At 36.7% G+C, this 21022-nt stretch overlaps 1 protein-coding gene across 3 annotated transcripts in view; it reads right to left on the bottom strand.

Annotated features, from left to right (window-relative positions):
* The window catches only part of Grm7 (glutamate metabotropic receptor 7), an 888724-nt gene that overhangs the window by 311887 nt on the left and 555815 nt on the right, over nt 1–21022 (bottom strand). For all 3 annotated transcript variants that reach the window (XM_075983271.1, XM_075983273.1, XM_075983272.1), the window contains exon 5: nt 14241–14381. In XM_075983271.1, the coding sequence (XP_075839386.1) occupies nt 14241–14381 (141 nt within the window). The remainder of the gene's footprint in view (nt 1–14240; nt 14382–21022) is intronic.

Below are 21022 nucleotides of genomic sequence, written 5' to 3' on the forward strand. Positions count from 1 at the left end.
ACACTTTACACTTTGTTATTCAACAGAACCAAACGTGCTTGTGTGTATGTTTCTTGTGATTTGTTAAGGTTAAGATTGAGTTTAAAGTCTTCATGGAGATGATGCTTCTGCCGTATAAAACCCAGTTTTCTTGTTTATGTGCTTTGAGTCTTTTTTTAAAACAAATACTAGAATTCCTTATGAAACACTAAATTTAAAATGAAGTAAAAATGTGTTCTGAGGAACGTGGCACAATAGTGAGTGTTTATAATCTCAGCACTAGTAAGGCGAGTGCAGGGGAACTTTGACTTCAAGATCAGCCTGTGTTATGTAGTGAGACCCTGTTGGAAGAATCATGGAGCATGCTTCTTAATTCAGGAAATAGTGTTGTAAATAGGATGTGTGTATGTATTTGTATATATACATATATATATAAAATATAATCTATATGTAAATATATATGAATATAAAACTCTTACTTCAACTACTAGAAAGAATAATGCTACTTTGTTTTCTTTTTTGTAAATCTAGAACATTTTTTCTCCCAGACAGGATTACTCTCTCTTCTAATCATAATACACAAAATTAAAATGCTGTTTGATTTATTTGAACAGTTTTCTTGTTTTATATAACAGGAAATGCAACATACAGCTAATACAGCTAGGTGAACAATCTGAGAAAGAAAGAGAAAGAAAGAAGAGGGGGTGATAGTGTAGTAGAGAGGAAAGGACAGAAAAGTAAAGGGACAGAAAAGTAAGAATGAAGAGGAAACAGAAAAAAAGAGAAGGCAGATTTATAAGGGGAAAGGAAGGAAGAAAAGAAAGAAAAGCAAGTGAGGATGGGGCAAAGAAAGGCTCAGTTTTTGGTTCTTTGTCTATGACTGTGTGCATCTGTGTCATAGTCTGTGTGAAGACATGTATAGAGTGAATAGTCTCTTATTACTCTCTCTGTTCCTGTGCTGATGCAGTGTTTCTTCATGCTCACAGGGTTCAGAAGCTATAAAAGTACATGCCTCTGTCTTCTCTTGGATATGGTGTTACAGGCATTTACAAGGAAAACTTAATGGTTCTTTACATCAGTGATAAAATTTGAACTCTAGTCCTCACGATTTTGGAAGCAAGTGCTCTTAAATGTTGAACCATCTCTCCAATCTCAAGAACTATGCATCATTAAGGGAATATTCATCTTAAAGATAAGCAACTAAGTAATTTAAAATCAAAACCGTGTGTATAATCTTGCTTTTTACTCACTGCAGTTTGGTAATACAAGAGTTACTAATATATTTGAAAATACATTTCTCACATAAGGACAGCTGTTGAGATTAGCCAATGGATACATGCACTGTGATTCAGTCCAGGATTATATCTGTGGTTTATAAAAAGATTTCATGTAAATTGAAATAAAAATGATTGTGAAGGAAAAAAGAATAGAAGGAGAAGGGAGAAAATGAGATGTAAAAGGAGAAAGAAAAGCTGCAGGAGAGAGAAGAAAATGAGAACAGGACCAGGGAGTGATGTGAGATTCCCCTCTGTATGCTGTGAACACCACTGATGAATAAAGAAACTTCCTTGGCCTGTTGTTAGGTCAGAGTAGAGCTAGGTGGGGAAAACTAAATAGAATGCTGGGAGAAAGGAGGTAGAGCTAGGGAGAAGCCACGTAGCCCCACTGGGACAGTCGCTGGAACTTTTCCAGGTAAGCTACAACCTCTTGGTGATACACAGATTACTAGAAATGGGTTAAATTAAGATGTAAGAGTTAGCCAATTAGAAGCTAGAGCTAATGGGCCAAGTAGTGATTTAATTAATATACTTTCTGTGTGGTTATTTTGGGGCTGAGCAGCAGGGAACAAACAAGAAGATTAACACAAGGGAGCAAAGAGTGACTGGGTGGGTGATCAGGTAGTAGAGCAGATGAAGGTATTTAAATTTAAAGGACACTTGGATGTGTATGCCATCCAACTAGACAAGGGGCAGAGATGCAACTAGACTGCAGTTTCTATTGCCTCTCAGCAATCTAACAACAGCCTTCTTGAAATGCATGGTTTCTACCTCTACAATTTGAGTTTATAAACAGTAATGAGTGGTTTTACTTTCCAGGTATCTCACTGAGGATACATATACAGTTGATTCTGTATATGTGGGCAAGAACATTGGACTATTTCAGTCTATACTCACTTCCTCTAAGTGAGCTAAGTGCTTTATAGAATGTCATCACATAGACATATTTTACCCTCCAGATACATAAAGAAGGCATAGGCAAATTCAAAGTTAGAAAGGATATGTTTACTACCTGTTTGATGAGAGCATACTTTAAAACAAATACAATCAAAAGCCATAATTCAGTTCCACTTTAGGTCTGTGAATAGTTCTAATGGCTATCATCACCAAGAAAAAGGAAAAGTGCATAGACATCCCACTAAAGTACCCTGAGATAAGACTGAGTCTTGAGTGCCAGCTCAGGGTCAGAACCAGGACTCATAATGTAGCAAACAGGCCATCCATGTGTGCTTGGTGAAATAGGAGAAAATGAATGAATGCTTTGAGGAACTGGAGAGGAGATGAACAAATATCATATGCAAATTAACAGAAAAAAATGCTTACAGTCTTCTGGATAATGGATGGCTAAGATGGCAAACTCAGTTCAGGTGACTATGATTTCAGATGAAGAGAGAGAGAAAATATAGTAGTGTCTCTACCCATGACATGTGAGATCTTTTTCATTAATCTACTTTGATCAAGGCCAGAAGTTCTAGTTATCTCTACTTCGACTGTTTGTTAACTACAAATGATATTTTACCTAGCACTTCTTAAAGTCAAGATTCTGCAGCACACACACACACACACACACACACACACACACACACACACACACACAAACAAACACACACACATACTCTCTCTCTCTCTCTCTCTGACACACACACACACACAGAAACTCATAGACACATACACACAGAGACAAACACACATGCACCATGACATTTCTGACAACTTAGGTATGCCATTATAATCCAAAACTTAAATTACTTCCCACTTAGCCCTAATATATGTATAAATGAGTCATTCTAATTTCAGGGGTTCTAAAGGCTCAGAACATTTTTCTATTGCTCTACTTAAGGAACATAGCAATATAATGTGTGGGTAAACTCAATCATTAGTAAATTTTCCAACACCACCAACTTTCTTTGTTTACAAAGATATTTAATGTCTTTGCCTGCAAGACAAAGAGATGCAGAAGAGTCCATGTCTTACACTGTGGTGGTCTTCCTAACAGATAGCATTCAGAGATGTCTCATTTCTGAGATGTTCCACAAGATATTCTTGTTAGTAGCCAATGCCTATGAACTTATCCTTTTGTCTCTCCTTCATTGATGCCCATGTTCAGTCATGAATCTACCTTTATTTTTTTTCACTCTAGTACGCATAAACAAGAGAGTTGTTTTTATTTTTCCTCTCCAACATTTAGAAGTATTGATCCTCTTAATTTTATCCACATGCAGTAAAATTTCACACACCTTAACTTGTACTTTTGGTGAATGCTGATATTAGACATTTTTTTTTCAGGTACACTTAGCCAACTATATTGGATATAGTAGTTTTGCCTATGATTCATCTCCCAGGTGAAATTTCTCAGCATGCATTTTACCAGAAGGAGTACTATCATCTATGACATGACAGGTTACTGTCTTAATGATGCTCAGAAATTACATTGCTTATTTGTAACTACATTGCCTTTAATCGCTCAATAATAATTATAGCAGCAAAACTACCTCCAAGTTATAAATTCTACCCAAATTTTTGCTGCATAATAAATCTTTTAAGGAAATAGTTAAACTATACAGCTTATTTTACGAGCTTGAAATAAGTGAAAGAAAGCAACTTAGAAGATGTTTGGATTTTATCCTCCTAAGGGCTTGATTTATTATAGGCAAAAGTTGGGCAATATTTATGCCTTGTTTTAAAAATAATATAAGGACCCTTTCAAGCCAGGAGATGCCAGTTCCTTGAAAGCAACATTTTGGTTCAAGTCCTGGCTTTGCCAGATGCGGACAACTTTGGGGGAAAGACAGCAAGAACTTTGCTTTTCTCTCTCTTTAGTAGACTGTAAATATTGCCAGCTCTGCTAACTCTTCTGAGTTTTAGGGATGATCAAGTGACTCGAGGGATATTAAAACAATGTAAAGACTCTAAAGTGCAGCTCATAAAAGATAAATCAGTACCCAAGCATAAGGCAAAAAATATTCAATCTTGCAAGTTTTCCAAGCAACACAAATCAAAACAGAGGTAACATTTTAGTTGCTTTGCCAGCAGCCAAATAGATTAGTGCAGTGCTTCTGAAAGCAAACGTGGTGATATATTTCAATTGTCCAAAAGCTGTTTATCCTCCTTGAATTGGTAACGATACAAATGGATAATGTACATTTTGCTAACACTTATCAAAGCCTCCTGTCTCTTTGGCATTGCATTTAGCACTTTACACAATTTAATTCACTCAGGGTTTCTCCTCAAAGTACAAATCAAAGTGAAATCTGGTCAGACAATTAACATTATCAGAGTGTGTTACCAATGAGCAGATAATCATGGAAATGCAAAACCACTTGCTTCATGTTTCATGACTGGTATCAGGCAGGAACCAAACTTGTTGTGAGATGTCTGGGCTTCAGAATCCTCATTCTTTATTTAATTTCAGGTTCTAAAACTGAGCACAAGAAATCTGTCCCCTGGACAGAAGAGGGATGAGGTCTTAAGTAATTTTTCAATGTGTTTTATAAAAACTCACTAACTAGTAGCAAAGTGGAAAGTCTGCAAGTCGTGAAAAATCAAAGCATAGGACTTTATCCAAAAATCAAATAAACTAAAAATAGGTAAAGTGCTTATGATATATAAGGACAATAGGTAGACTATTTATGATATGTAAGGTTACATGAAAAACTATTAAAAAGTACATTGAACTGTATTGGTGGCCCACACCTGTAATGGCATTTCTTGGGAAGGAAGGTGATTGCAAGTGAATCCAACCTGAATTATTTAGCAAATTAAAAAACCAGCTTGGGGTATTCATGCTGTCAATTTTTTTAAAAAGTATATATGTTTTCATTATAACTTCCATTAGGCTACTGTGAGTTTCCTGGAGCTTCAGTCCTTGCTAATACTGTAAGTTTTCCACTGGATTTTGGGCATGCATCTACCTAGAAATGACAAACCATGACCAAAAGCCTCAGCACACCATGAGAGAGCCAGGTTTGTTCAGTAGAAAAAACACACAGAGTGGCATCGAAATCAGACAACATTGAAGAGCAAACCATCCTCAGGGCTGCGTCAAGGGGCGGGCAGTTGCGGAGCACACTGCTGGAACTGATGGCATTGCAATCTATCTCTATCAGAGAGGTGATAACTGTGTTTCGGAGACAGCCATTTATTCCCCCTTGGTCACATTTGCTTGTTAGTCAGTCACTGAGTGATAGGCTAACACTGTAAGTCTCTAGCACCTAACCCTTTTCAGAAACTGGAGTTAAAGGAAGATGTGCAAAGTACCAATACCACTTCATTTCTTTCTCTTTTCCTCTTCCTATCTTAGCCATTGTAGTGAAATCTTTCATGCCAGGCAGATTTACTTTACAGCTTGGAAAATAAGGTCTCTTACAATAATTGAATACTTGCCTCTTTAAACCATATAGTTACTTGGGATTGAAGATATGATTGAAGCTGGGGAGAGTCAGGAGATGTTAGTGTCTGGTTTCTTTAAGCTCAGAGTTTAGTGTTATTTAGCAGTTTCTCTGAATTGAGATTTGCATCCAAGAGGGAGAAAGTCTGGCAGGAGATTTCTTAGGACTCAAATAATTAATACAACTCTCAGGAAGTTTCTGAAATTGACTAGCTTCAGAGGTTTCCTTCTTCCCTAAGGTCAGATAAGTAAGGAGAAACACAATGGCCATGACCCTGTAAGCAATACCTCACCCAAACTTCTGTAAGTAACCTCTGAGGACCAGGAGATCCAAAGCCCTCTGAGTATCTGATCGCCTCCAGGGATTGCCTGTTCCTGCAAAGAGGCTGACAATGTTAAAAGCAGCTCTAACAAGTTTGTATCTGGGGTTTTATGTTGGTTGATATTTATATTTACCTTGTGAGCACAGCTTTATTCTCTATAAAATGCATATGATGTTGCATAGACTGTAAAATCCTAAAATGCTTTTAGTGTCCATATTTCTCCCTGAGGACAGGAAGGGGGTAGATGACAACCTCTATTATTAGAAACTCTTCCTGAGAAAGGCTATATTCCATTCCAACTAGTTTAATGACACTTGGTAAGTCATTCAATAGCCCTTTCTTATGACTACAAAAATGACTCAAAGTATCCAATTTATAACTCTTAGGATGCTCATAAGAGGCGCTTTGTTTACAGACTGTTGCTTTGAGATTCATGGACATTAATCCCCTAGATCAAGAATTCCTTTTCATTAACACCCTAGCCTGATAGACTTTCCAAATATGGAAGAAGCTGTAATTCCTGTATTTAAAGACATTGCATGCTAAAGTTTATGAAAAAAGCATAATTTATCTCAAGTAATTGTGTTTCCTAGCACCAACAAAAACAGTTTTGGTTGGAGGGTCCTTTGCTCCTATAGTTTTAGCAAAGAGTCCATTCACTGCTGGATTCTACACAGAATTAAATACAGTACCTCTGGATGCTTTGAAGTAAAATGTGGTCAAAGGAATTTGGAGGCAGCAACATGAATCAAAATGACACTCTACAATGAACCCTTTTCAGGCTGTTTGGTACTGGTTGAAGAAAGCAGAAATTATTTACTCTTTGAGAATCCATTTATAACTATCTATTTGCATATAACCAAAGACACCTAGCTCCACCTTGAGCTATTTTTTCCTATGGAGCACTGAAATTAAGATATGAGAAGAAAAAGCAATGTATGGAAAGGAATCCAAAGTTGTATTTCATGCACCCATGATCATTGATAGAGACTCATCGCTGATGCTCAGTGATAGTTAGTAAGATCTCATGAACGACTGCATTTATGTCAGCTCCTTTTCTCTCTGATCCATCCGTGAAATGCCTGACCAAGGGTACAGCTGGTAATATGCTACTACAGCAGAGGTTAATTGATTGTTGTAGAATATAATTTTAAGGTGTATTACTTTTGTTTATGCTCTGCAATATTTGTTTAATGATGCAAATATGTGTTTGATTAAATAAAATTCACCTTCAGTCAGGAAGGTGAATCAACAACTAGCTGACAGTAAGTGGTAGGGAGGAGCCTGGTGGAGAAGGTTTTTAAGGAAAGACAAAAGCCGCACAACTTTGAGAGAGATATGAGGAGAGAAAGTGAGTCACTTACTATTTGACCTCTCTGAGGAGCAGAATTCATCCTCAATCTTTGAATCTTGAGTTCTTTAGAGGGACAGAGATTTAGATAAGTTCCCTTTAATTGATATTTTTTCTTAAACTCCTTTAAAAAACTTTATTATCATTAAAATAATATAAGGAAATATATCTTAATATATAAATGGATGAAAATAAAAGGTATACAATTAGCACAGGAAACAGGCTGGGGAGATAGCTCAGTAGGCAGTGACTGCTGCAAGCATGAAGACCTGAATTCAGATCTCCAACATTTAGGTGGGAAAAAAATAGGTGGGGTCACAGGGAGGCAGAGACAAAGAAATCCTCTGAGTTAACTACAGATGGTGAAGCCCATCAGCGCATGCAAGGCTCACTGAGTGACCCTGTCTCAAAAAAATTAGGAGGAGAGTCTTTGAGGAAGGTATGCACCAGTGCTGTTTTGTTTCTACAAATATCTAACACATGTATACGTGCATTTCGTCCAACCAAAGAATTGCCATAGTGTATAATATGACTTAATGCAAAACTAAATTATGATTCTGGATATTTAGTATTTGTGGGAATCCAGTCTAGAGACATATTCATCTTTTATGTATACACATAATGCTTTCTCAGTATTCCATGTTTTCACAAGGACTTAGCGATTTTTCTAAGACTGTTGAGGATTTCTCATGTGACGTTCATTGCATTTCGATTTAGAGAGTAATGGAATGCTAAGACAACTGCCACCCTGTCTGTCAAAACCACACAGGCAGTCATCCAAGCAATTGCTGTAAAATGCTACACCAAATAGAAAATTATGTCTTAATATTTATGTGAGGGTCAAAGATATTTACTTCTTAATATTTTCCATTAAGTAAATAAACAAATACAAAAATCAAAACAATCTAACATGCTTCCAGTTTTCACTGAAGTAGAAGGTAGATAGGTAGAAGATTTAAGTAACAGCAACAAATAGACTTTCAACCAAACTATTGCTTAGAGATGAGTCAAGCGATTAAAATATATCAAAGAGTCACATTAACATACAATCCTAAAATACATGAACTTAAAGACTAACTCATAGTTTATCTATATCAAGTGTCTAGTGAAGGTATCAGGGAGGAGAAAAATGTGTTTTTATTGTGTTTTGTCAAATGACTTCAAAAAGTTTCCTTGAAACATTAAAGAGACAGTCAAACTGAATTTTTTACTGTGAGACTAGAAAACACAAGCAACGAAGTAAACAAGTCGCTATAGGGTGTGGAGAGAAGGTTCTTTCCACTTATTTATCCTTTGTTATATCCAAAGGAAAACAAATCTCTGACAGTCAAATTGGCCTTTCACAGGGTGATGGATTCCTAAATGCTGAGTTGCTTCCTTTCGGTGAGAAGGTAACGCTGATGAATCAGTGTGCACAAATGGCACCTGTCAGAGCAGTAATGTTAGTGAGACAAATGTTCTGTATGAGCCCCCAGAATAAACAGATGGATAGCATTTTATGGCTGCCACAGGCAAACACATTCAGATTCCCGAACCTTGTACTGAATGGGCAGGGTCCATTTGAGGGAGACCTTGAAAATATCCCACTTCTTGGTTAAAAGGGGAGAAAATCAGGAAAAGAAGGAGTCTGGCTAGTTCAGTGTCAGGCAGTGTCTGCATACACACTCTACTATGATGTTGGATTTCCTTTGTCATTGAGTCTTCTGTTCCCTCAGAGCTTAGCATGGCTGCATTCCTGTCTGAAAATACTTTCGCACATCATTACTGCATCATGTAATGTGCACCCCATGAAATGTTGTCGTCTATATCTTTATATTTATTCACATTTGTGGTTTTATTTTCCATTAGACCTTCTCTTCTTCAGAACTCACATAAATAGGTTAACTGTGAATTCTATACAGGCAATTGCATTCAGCCAGAATGGTGAGTAATTGTTAGCCATACTGAATTAGGACCATGTGCTAATGTCACTTCAAATTTAACATTTCAACTATGTAATTTAATCCCCACCACAGCTTCAGAAGCCTTGCTTACTACCTCATTTCATGCGTGAAGAATGACTTTGAAAAGTTAAGCGATATTGTCCAAGCTTTTATGGGTAAACTCATAGATAGGCCTTGACGTCAGACCCTAGCTCATTGATTCTAAAACTATTAACTGTATGGGCACAACCATTTCTCCAATTGGAGATTACCATTGCTTGTTTCCTTGTACATCATTTTATTTTCCTTCTCTCCTTAGCATTCCCAAAGAACCATCATCCTCAGCATGATCAGACTTGGACCAGATCTCTATGTTAGCGGTACTAACGTATTCAAGAGGAACAAGCTCAGTTGGTGGGATTAGAATCAGGAACCACATGTACAACTAATAAACAAAGTCCATATGCTTTTCCTACTGATTAATACATGTGATCCTTGTCAAACTGTCTAGTAGATTCTATTTCCTAGTATTTGACTCTAATATGGTTTTCATTTAATGATGTATCCTTAGTATGAAATATCACAAATGACATTGAGTCCTATCATATGGGATCTCATCTATGAAAACTTAGGCTGTTTAGCATACATTCCCTTCCAGGATGTCTACTGATGTACAAAATCACTTGCTACCGATGTTTGACTTGTAGCAAAGGAAATAATTTCAAGCAATGGTCAGAGAAAGATAGATTTTGGAGTTAGAAATATTATGAATGAGTATACAAGAGCTTTGGACTATTGTAAAGATATAGAGCAATGAATAAATATTGCTTGTCATACAGATATGTCAAATGGATGTTAGTAATTTATGGAACAGGTGGTTAGGTATTTTCTCAGGATATTAGCTTTAAGAATGTCTGTACCCCAGAATCCCTACAAATTCTTCAGGGACAAAGATTATTCTCTATTTCTTAAAAAAAATTTGATAATTATATTTCCTTTCAAAGCCCTTTTACTTTTATGTGACCTGGAAGCTTTTGATACAGCATTAGGAAAGCAATCTGTTTTCTTCATATACTATGGGTCTTACTATTCATTACTAAAGTACACAAGATGACAGATTCCATGTTGGTTTGCCAAGAACTAATATAGAAACATAACTTCTTATGGTTTGAGAGGCTATACAGTACAAGTAAAAGGAATACTATTTTAAGCTTGTTCACTTTCATAATTTTAGATGAGTCAATTTGTCATCAGAGCACAGTCACAGGAAGGGATTAAGGAGGCTGAATTTTTTGTTTTGCTTTCGCAGTCCTCCAGCAGAAATACCCACTGTCTTCAGGCTCTCTGTTTACAGTGTAACACTGATAGTTCTATGGTTCCTCTTATGGCTGCTTCCTTCTGACATATTCATTCTTTTTACTGTCTCAAAACTTAGCATTTGGCAGCTTTCATTCCATCTTCCACATGCTAAAGCCCACCAATGCCTCTTCCACATCTTGATTAAATTTGGTTTGTTATCACAGCTTTAAGGACTTCCCCCTAACCTGTTTTTTTTTTCTAGACTATCAATCAGCATAACTTCTCCTACCACTTTCTACTTCCAAAATTGAGGTGTATCTAAATGTCAAGATATTTTAAAAAGTGTTTTGTAAACACTACCAAAGCAGCATAAGAGCTCAGCCAGGCTTAGAAAAGAAAAGGGTAGGAAAGAAAAAAAATCACAAACTACTAAAGGCATCAGGCATATCTTGTATATTTATATCTATAGGCTTGAAGAATAAACTTAATAGTAACAGTATTTGCTATCATTCAAAGGACTATCTTACTATCAGGGATAGTTTAAAGAAAGGTGTGATGATTCACCTTGATTGTCAATATTACAGGTAGATTCTGGAATTTACTAGGGCATATGCTTCTGATGTGTCGTTGAGGATGATTTCCAGGAATTTGCTAACGGGGGAGACCCACCATCACCTTTTCGGCACCTTCCAAGGAGCTGAGCAGATAGAAGGAGGCTAAAAGAAAAAGCAGTGCTATCTGCTATTGTTTCTTTCTGAGTGAAGGCTTCTATGATGCTGCTGCTGTTGATGCTGCTGTTGCTGCTTCTGCTGTTGCTGTTGATGCTGCTGTTGCTGTTGATGCTGCTGTTGCTGCTCCTGCTGTTGCTGCTGTCACCATTGTTGCTGCTACTGCTGCAGCTGCCATCCTTGATGGACCTTAGATTCCAGCATGTTTGAACTTCCACATAATCTGAACACTAACAACTCTCCTGGATGGTTCCCGGCTTTCCACATCCCCAGACTGGGACTGCTGAGGTACCCTGCTACGTACCAGATTCTGGTGCAGGAGTTCACTCTTAGATTACTTAGCCTCTATTGAGTTAGCCATTCTAATAAACTCAATTTGTGCATAATTATGATTTTATATATAATTATAATTTTAGAAATAGTACGTAATCAGTTTTCCCCAGAGAAATCATTGCCTAATAAAAAGAATGTATGAAGAGAGAATAGGAGAATAATTTTAGGTCATCTATAATTTAATAAATGTGACTCTGCAAAGAATATTATGGAAAGACAGAATAGATTTCCCATTTCTGGGGTAGATTGGCCATACATACATACATACATACATACATACATACACTGTGTGTTTGTGTGTGTCTGTGTGTGGATGGATGGATGTATAATGCTATTATTCTCTGTACTCAGCTCTGCGATGGGGTTATCCAGAGAGAATTCAGGGTTAGAGCATGCAAAAGGACAAGTCTTGAACTCAGACAGGAACATGGCTAAGTTCCATTTTGACAATCCAGTCCACCTCCAGCCATTCTACAGAACGCTGGATGTCAGCGACACTCTGAAAACTGCCATCCATCATCTGCATACTGTCGTACACTTGAGTGTTCTCTGTCTTACAGACAAATTATCCAGATGTCAAACTAATTTCTTCAGTTTCCACTTGAAAGCTCTGTGTCACCTAGGTCTAGTCAACATTGAATCAATTTTATTCACCTTTTCTTCAGCTATACAAAGACCATGTTTCTGAGAACACTGTGCTGCTATATATTGTGTTCTGAACAGAGAATGTGATTACTATGGCATTCTAGTTAACCATGATGCCTCCAACATATGTGTCCTATTGATTTTTTCAGCAATATTTTTATTCTTGTCTCTTTACCATATATCTTCTTTTTCACAGAAACCTCCTTGTGATAAAGTGAACTCTTATGTATTTTCAAATCTTTCACGGTATCTTAAGTACTATGTACCATGTATTCTACCTAATTAATAGTTACTTAATGAACAGGTTAATCTACAACATTAAAGTGATTAAAATATATAGAGTTAGATTGCAACGAAAAACTAAGTAAGAATCATATCTGAGGTGATTTCAACATGATATATGAGAAAGAGATAGTGTGTACATGTGTCTGTGTGAGTTTGTGTGTGCTTCTTTGTTTTTGTACATGTAAAGGACACAGGACAACCTTAGGTTTTATTCCCCCTTAGTCACAGTCCTCCTTATATTTTGAGACAGAGCCTCTCAAAGGCCTGGGGTTCAACTGTTAGGTTAGGATGGCTGGTCAATGAACCTGAAGATATTGTCTCTGCCTCTCCAGGGCTGGGATTCAAGTGCATGTCACCATAGCTTTGTTTTTTCCATAACATGAGTTCTGGCAATTGAACTTTGGTACTCATACATGTATGGGAAGGACTTCAGTGCCTGTGCTTTTCCCTCTGTCCTTGCCCTCAGTATGCGTGATCATATTGAGTACACGCTGTAGGGTGCTGGGATACCTGAAAGTCACTACTCCAAATGTTGAGTTTGACTGGAGAGTAGAGGAAGGCTCTACTTGACCTTTCACAGCTATTCAGTGCACAAGTTAAAGATCAGATATGAAATTAAACACAAATCAATAACAAATTCAATTGAACAGAAGAGTATTTGCTCTTCTTTTGACAGTTACTCATTTATTCTCCCTCAACATATATTCTCCTCAAAGGTAGCTTATTAACCATTGGGCATTTAATTGTATCCTCAGAGTTGCAAAAATCCTCTTGCTACAGAACTATGTCATGTTATTTGTTATCAGTGACTTTTCACCCAGTTTTGTCTTTTACCAATTGGTTGTTGTCTAATCTATTTACAGATGCTGATTCAAGCATTATTCTCTCAGGGAAGTCTTTGGAAAAAAAGCTTATGCCTTCAACACAACTGAAATTCTTTTGTTATATGTCCCTGTAATCCAAACTCACACCTTCTGGTTTTATATGACAAATTCACTGGAGCAATGTCAATGACCCTTCACCTACTTCAGTACTACATTCTAAGCCTCATATAAGCAGAGGTTAAGACTGCCTAGAATACTGCTCAGCAGAAAGGAGGTTACTTAATAAATGTCTCAAAATGACTAAATGCACTAAAGTCTTCTTCCCTCTTTATCTGTTTACAAACACATTTTTATTGGCAAGAAATTCACAAAAGATTTCTACGAGAGGCAGTGAATATTTTAAGCATAAATCAAATAGCAAATGACTTTTTCACTTATGCATTAAGTGAAAACCATTAAGAATGTTCATTATTATAAACTCAAGCATTCTGAAAACTTGATCAGATATACTATAGATGATAACAGTTGCCACTGTTTCTGCTTTGGGATGTCTTAGGGGCTTTTGTTTTTGTGAAAATGACTTTGTTCTCCTGGCTAGAAAACATGAACAAATGTTTATTTGCAGGAGTATTTGAAGGAGCAAGGTCCCACGTTTCAATGGGAATGCCAATTACAGTGATATGGACAGGTAAAAAAAGGATACATTCTTGTCTCTATTTCCCTTGACCTGCAAGAGTTATGCTCCTCATCTATTTTTTGAAAAATATGGTAAAATTCAATTTACTTTTTCAATTTGTCTCCAGCCAGGCTTCCTTCTGTCAGCAATGCAGACATCTCAACGCTGGCCATGTAAAGTCACAGGAGGAGGACAATGGGAATGAAATTACCTGTGCACTTGCGATCTGTGTCTTCTTTTTTGGACCCACTAATTGTCAACTTGCAGTTAAAGTTTTCTTCCCAGTATTCAGCAAACCATACATTTCTCCGGTTATTTTCAAGTGTGCGGGATGTGAAGTAAGCGTCAAACCCTAAACAGAGTTAAATGAGAAGGTCAGAATTCATAGAGATCACTGCTACCATATTGAGAATAAATTAAAGAAACCAAAGGGACCAGTGATAGGCTGTAGACTAGATTTATTTATTTATGTCTATCATTATAATAGATGCATGAAGATCAATACACATGCAGACATATATGTGTGTGTATGAGCTAAAGGAAGTTTTCTAATTTAGTCAATAACAAAAAGGTATATTCTACAATCTACAAGCACTATGTTGTGAGGCTTACTGAAAAACTTAGGAATATATATATATATATATATATATATATATATATTGAGGGAGAGAGAGAGAGAGAGAGAGAGAGAGAGAGAGAGAGAGAGACTTTACATTTCTAGTGAACTAAGCCAGAGACAAATGTCTTTCCCCTCTGATGATTAACTGTCATTTTAAGGGTCTTGACTCATATAGTTGAAAAGTCTCTGGGCAGTGGAGATTAGCTGAGGTAGGAGGACAGATCTTAACTGTGGGAAGAATTATTTCATGGACTGGGGTTCTGCTGTGAGACAATGGTGTCATACCCTGTAAAGTTTTATCATTTGTACTGGTTTAATAAAATGCTGATTGGCCAGTAGCCAGGCAGGAAGTATAAGCAGGGCAATCAGAACAGGAATTGTCTGCAGCCATCACCCAGACACAGAGGAAGCAAGTTGAGAATGCCTCACTGACCAAAGGTACCAAGCCACATGGTTAACACAGACAAGAATTATGGGTTACTGTAAATTATAAGAGTTAATAAGAAACCTGAGCTAATGGGCCAACCAGCTTATAATTAATGCAGGACTCTTTGTGTTTCTTTGGGACTGAATGGCTGTGGGACCGGATGGGACAGAAACCTTAGTCAAAAAGGTTCTTGACAGAATAAAAAGAAAAAATCGAGCTCAATACTTGCATTCATTGCTCTGTGTTTCTGTGGATGCACTATGCCCAGCTGCCTCCTCAAATATCTGCTTCTGTGATTTCTGTGTCATAGTGGGTTGTACCCTCCAACTGGGTACCTTCCTGAACCTGTTCATAAATACACAGTATACTAATTTTGTCTTTTTCAAATAATAACTTATGGTTTCAGTGCTTACTATAGACCTGGATGTGTGATAATATCATTATTCTCACTTGGTACATGAGAAAACACAAGCTTATAAAAGATTGTAACATGCTCAAGGACAACTGTTAAGCTCTAGTCTACATTCTTGGCTATTTCAGCTACTGGTGAGTGAGTAACATATCAAGACCTTCTTCTTTTGCTATTGTCCCATCATAGAATTGGCTTCCCAGTCAAAGAGGAAATAAAATTGATTTCAGAGCGGCCACAGGTAAATAAGTATGTCATTTTGGTGCTATTCATTTCAAATCCATACTAACAGAGACTCAAGAGTCCTAGTACTATACAATTCTATAGCTTCTGCTTCTGGAATGGGTAATTTCAACCACTACAATGAAGCTTTGAGGTCTCAAGAGGATCAAAATTCAAAAGAAATGAAAGAACAGATTCAGACTATCACCTGTACTAGGCTTGAATGCCAGGTCTACTAATGTCACTATGTCATGGAAGCATAGGAAGTCCACACTTTGCATTGCTGATCTTCCTTTTGTCTATTTGCAGAAATGAACATGACACTATCTCCTTTTGTCCCTCTCCACAGTGCCACCAGTGAGTGGCCAGAGGAAGAATACAGAAACTTAGAAAGTTTAAGGTCAAGAATTATAGGAGAAGGGGAAACTACTACCACATACTTAAATTATTCAGCTTCTCTGTGTGTCATAAAAATTGTGTCAATGGTTACAGTGACAAAAGCAGAAAGTATTTTACATACGTTTACTCTTAAGGTGTCACATTAACTCTAAGCAGTGGGTATTACTCTGCTTAGAAAGTGAAATTATTATTTCAAAATAAGAAATGAATAATTCAGAAGAATTTGATAGTAAGGGTGCCTAATTTCATTTACATATGTCACAATGCTAGAAAGCAGGCTTATGTTTTGATGAGTGTCATAATCACTTGGACAGATGATCAGGGAAATGGAGAAAAGGGGAAACTGGGTTTTCATTTTCTCTTTCATCTTCTGGACGTTTCCATACAAACCAAAGATCCAGAAAAGACCTATGGAATTTGCTGTTATCCACACACTATGCCATTTTCTCTTTTATTCCCTAGAAGATGCCCAGTTATGAAAGAATTAGTATCACAGGAAAAGTGGTAGTTCCAAAAGCAGAAGATAAACTATTTTGTATGTGAGAAGATAATATAATGGGGAAATCAACCAATTTAGTACCGGGTTTTGTGATCTGACAGTGATGGGGTATCCAGGTTCAGAAAACAGGTCTTCTTACACAAACAAAAAAGGACAGATGCATAGATAAAATGGTATCATCCACTGGGGCTCTTTTTGATGCCTTGCTTTTGCTTGTCTGAATCAGATTTCTTACAGGACCTGACAACCTATTTCTACCTTTTATCAGGTCATGGGAGAAGATAAATGGATTCTTTTTAGTTTATTTCCATTCAGAAAGAAGGAAACTAACCAGATGTCATATCTTCAAGGTTTGAAAAGTATCTTCTGGCAATTAGATATTAACAGTGTTTGAGAACACAATTGGTAGCCCTTTCAGTAAGGTGTACTTTGTGGTGCTTTTTACTAACAGATAAGGCATTTCTGATATCAAAGTAGGGCAAAGTCTCACCTCTGCTTATCCATTTAAGTCCCTACCCATAGTCTATATTACAGTTTCAGAAACCTGAACATTCTACCTATCTTTCTTGAGAAATAGGATACTTCATATAAGATGTTCAGTGACCCAGGTGGGCCAGAAACTTAGGGAGAGAATCAGACATTAATTTAACTAATAACCAGGTTCCTGTATTTTTCATCTCCCTCCTCACACTTGTGTGTCTGAAATAAATCTCTACCCATCTGTATTCAATTTCAGAAGGAAAAATTATCTGAACATGTATCAGTACAATTAAGAACTTTGCCAGAGTTTTAAAATATAACCCAAGGCACCTGCTCCCACAGTTTTGATTCAAAGGAAACATAATCAAAGTTTTGATAAAGGAAAATTATCATTCTTTTACATAAAGCAGATGGAATTCTTAGTGTGAACTTGTTCCTTTGGTTGAGCAGATGAATTTCATTTGCTAAGTTTCATTCTAGGATAGTCTGAAACAGTGTCCCACTGGTACATGTTCAGCAGAGCTGCCATCATTTTGGAAGTTAATTCTACCCAAGAGGGAGTAGGAACAAAGCATCAACAGGTATTACAAAATGTTCTAGTTCTCTTTGAAATAAGGAGATGATCCTCAGGTGTCACCTGGAATCTTAATAGAGGCATGATTCTTCTTGGGGAGTATGATTAGGAGATGGACCTTCTAACCAAAAGGCAAGGAAGGCCTTACTAGATGCAGATATGAAAAATACTATCAGGATGTCGTTAGCAGGTCACAGAGCAGAAGGAGTCTTTACATGCCATCTAATACATCTGTAACTATGACACTTGATTTTCAACTTAGGAGTATATTACAGTCAGAGAAACATCCTCAACAGTCAAAGGGGAGAGCAGAATCAGAAATTCAAACTTTATACACTAAGGGCAAGGTCTTTTAGCTTTTCTTACTATCCTGTTTCCAGCTCAAGAAGCCTTTGCTAATGCTTAAAGAACACACTGCTCCTCACAGTAAACAAGATCTGAACTGTCATGTGGGGTTGACAATCAAACTCAGATTCCCTGAAAAAATCAAAGACCAATCTAGCATCTTCTATTTATAGAATGGATATGGGCATTATACCATCAGAAGGTGCATCTCTCTTCCTTCAGAATGCTTATGCTGAGCATTAAGATATATTAACACAGAAAAGTCATATGTATTTATATACTTAGATAACAATTCTTCAGAAGATGGAGTAGAAATCCAGAGATGAAATAGCTACACAAACAAATAACACAAAATCAGTTACTTTACAGGTCTTATGGGAAAATATACAAGGGTCATTACAAGTGGAGACCACTCAATCATTTTCCAATCACCCAGACCAAAATAATCACACAAAACTATATTAATTACAACACAGTTTGGTTGATGGCTTAAGGATATTTCTATCTAACTCTTATATCTTAAATTAACTCATTTCTATTAATTTATGTATCAGCATGAAGCTGTGGCCTACTAAGCTTCTGGCACCTGTCTCCTTTGGCAGCTACATGGCTACTATTTGAATCTGCCTACTTTCTCTATATATCTCTGTTTAGATTTCTTGTCTGGCTTCATTCTGCCCTGTTATAGGCTACAGAAGCTTATTTATTAACCAATGGTAATAAAACATATTCAGAGCATATAGAGGGGAATCTTATATCAGGTCATAATGTTCTGAGAAAAAAAAAGAGAAAATGTGCATGATTCCTTGCAGGTGAGAGGAGAGATAGGAAGAAGAAGAGAACTAACCATATGGAAAATGCCATGGTAAAGTGATTCTAAATTTCCTGTGATAAAATTGGAGAGTATCTGGTACAGAAGAAATGAGACCACACATCCAAAACAGAACAAAAAGACTGAGGTTGCTATGGGAATATAACATACTAGAGAATAAGGTAGTCTTTCCCATCTGTAGGGAAACAAAGCCTTTCTCACAATCATCTAACAGTCAAGAAGATATATTAGAAAACCCCAAGTAGACAACTGTGAATGACAGTCAGTGATTTGGGAGCTGTCTTAAAAGGATGACTGTTAACCAATCCCATGGCTGTAGGAACTGGTGTATGTCGAGGTGTCCTGCACATTTGACTTGAGTACCATGTAGAGTTTTATTGCCATGCCTTCCTTCTTGCTTCCACCCATGCCTGCCTGCATAGTCATGTCTTGATTTTCAGGCCTAGAGGTCATAGCCTGCACCGAACTAAGATAGGCCTTGCTAATTGCATTTCTGTAAAGTTTGACTGAAGTAAATTAAGTTAAAGAACTGTAAATCGCTTTGGACAACCTCATGGGATGAAACTATACAGATCTACCTTGAAATTCTTTGACTATATCTTCTGATGAGACTGGTGGCAAGTAGACATTATTTTTGAGCAAACAAGAATTATTGTGATGGAAATTATGTCACAAAGTACAAACAATATTATGGGAAATGTTTATAGATGAGGCAGAGAGAGTTAAGATATTAACATTATTCCAAAAACTATCCCCATTCCTAGTGTCTGGTGAGGTGATCATCATTCTAGTTTCAATTAACAAAAATGTAAGTCTTGAATAATACATGCATGACTGAAATCACTAGTTTGCTTACTCTAACACAATGATGTCTAATTCATATTGTCACAAATGATACAATTTTATTTCTTTAGTCTTTACCTGTGTATTTATTGATTCTTTATGTGATGAAATTGCGCATATGGATATAAGAGAAAGGTAGGTAGGGCTGTGTATGGGTATACTTTCATAATATTACTTGTAAATTCCATATCATAGCCTACAAATATTCAACCTTTGTAGAATGGTCATCCTCTAGACAAGGTAATTTTGGTTTCTATGCAAACATTTTACAGATATAATCTATTAATAATTTATTACTATATATGAAGTGTGCATATTAAGAATATTCATATAATTTCTTTCCACTAGCATAGCAGAAGCAGAGATGAATAATAAATCCTGAAAATCAGTGTTACCAGTATAGTCTCTACCTCCTTTGCAATTTAAGTCTTTAGGAAACTAAATTTAATACAAGAATAGATGAGCTATCCTTGGTAAGAATGTATGTTTCTTAGAAACTGTTGTTATAAACCTACTATTTACAAGTGTGATACTCAAATATGAAACTTAATTAATAGTGATACACTCAAGATAACTTAATATTTCTAGAGTCTCAGTATAAATGCTTTTATTGGGCATATATTTGTAATCACACCCTTTTCTGTTCTCGTGAACTTTAGCCTGTTACCAACTCTTCAAAAATCATAAGACAAAGATTATGGTATTTTCAACTAGTATATTTTGTACACTAGCTTCATGATGTAGGTGTTATCAGTGATCATGACTGTCTTTTAGAAAACAAGGAACAGTCTTTTTTAATTAGTAGTATTTCTGAATTATTGTAATTTAGGATGATTTTTATTCCTTATAGGGCTCAACAGAGCTCAGAGTAATTTATAATTGTGTTTGCTGGACCATTAGTGGATTCCTGGCAGGAGATGAGGACAGAGTTTTCTGGGGTACACTTGCAACTCAAAGCTGAACTTTCTCATACAAAATTGCAAGATTGGATGTCCCATTTTAACACTCCAGCCAACAACAAGATTGACAAGAGGACTAAATTAAGCTTCTTTTATATAAAATAATCAATGGCAGTCTTAAAGAATGAAGATTTGGGAGCTGGGGAGATGGTTCAGTAGTTAAGAGCACATATTGCTCTTGTATGCTAAAATCTCAACATCCATAATGAATTGCATGACTGCCTAAAACATGCAAATCCATGAGTGTCAGAAGAGGAGTCTTTCCTTTACCGATTCTTGTGCTCATGTGTACACGCCCACACCTCTAACACGTGTGCATACATGCACACACACATACACACACACACTTTAAAATAATAATAAAAATGAATCAGGCATCTACCGT

This window comes from Microtus pennsylvanicus, chromosome 8, assembly GCF_037038515.1.
Source record: "Microtus pennsylvanicus isolate mMicPen1 chromosome 8, mMicPen1.hap1, whole genome shotgun sequence".
NCBI classification, from domain to species: domain Eukaryota; kingdom Metazoa; phylum Chordata; class Mammalia; order Rodentia; family Cricetidae; genus Microtus; species Microtus pennsylvanicus.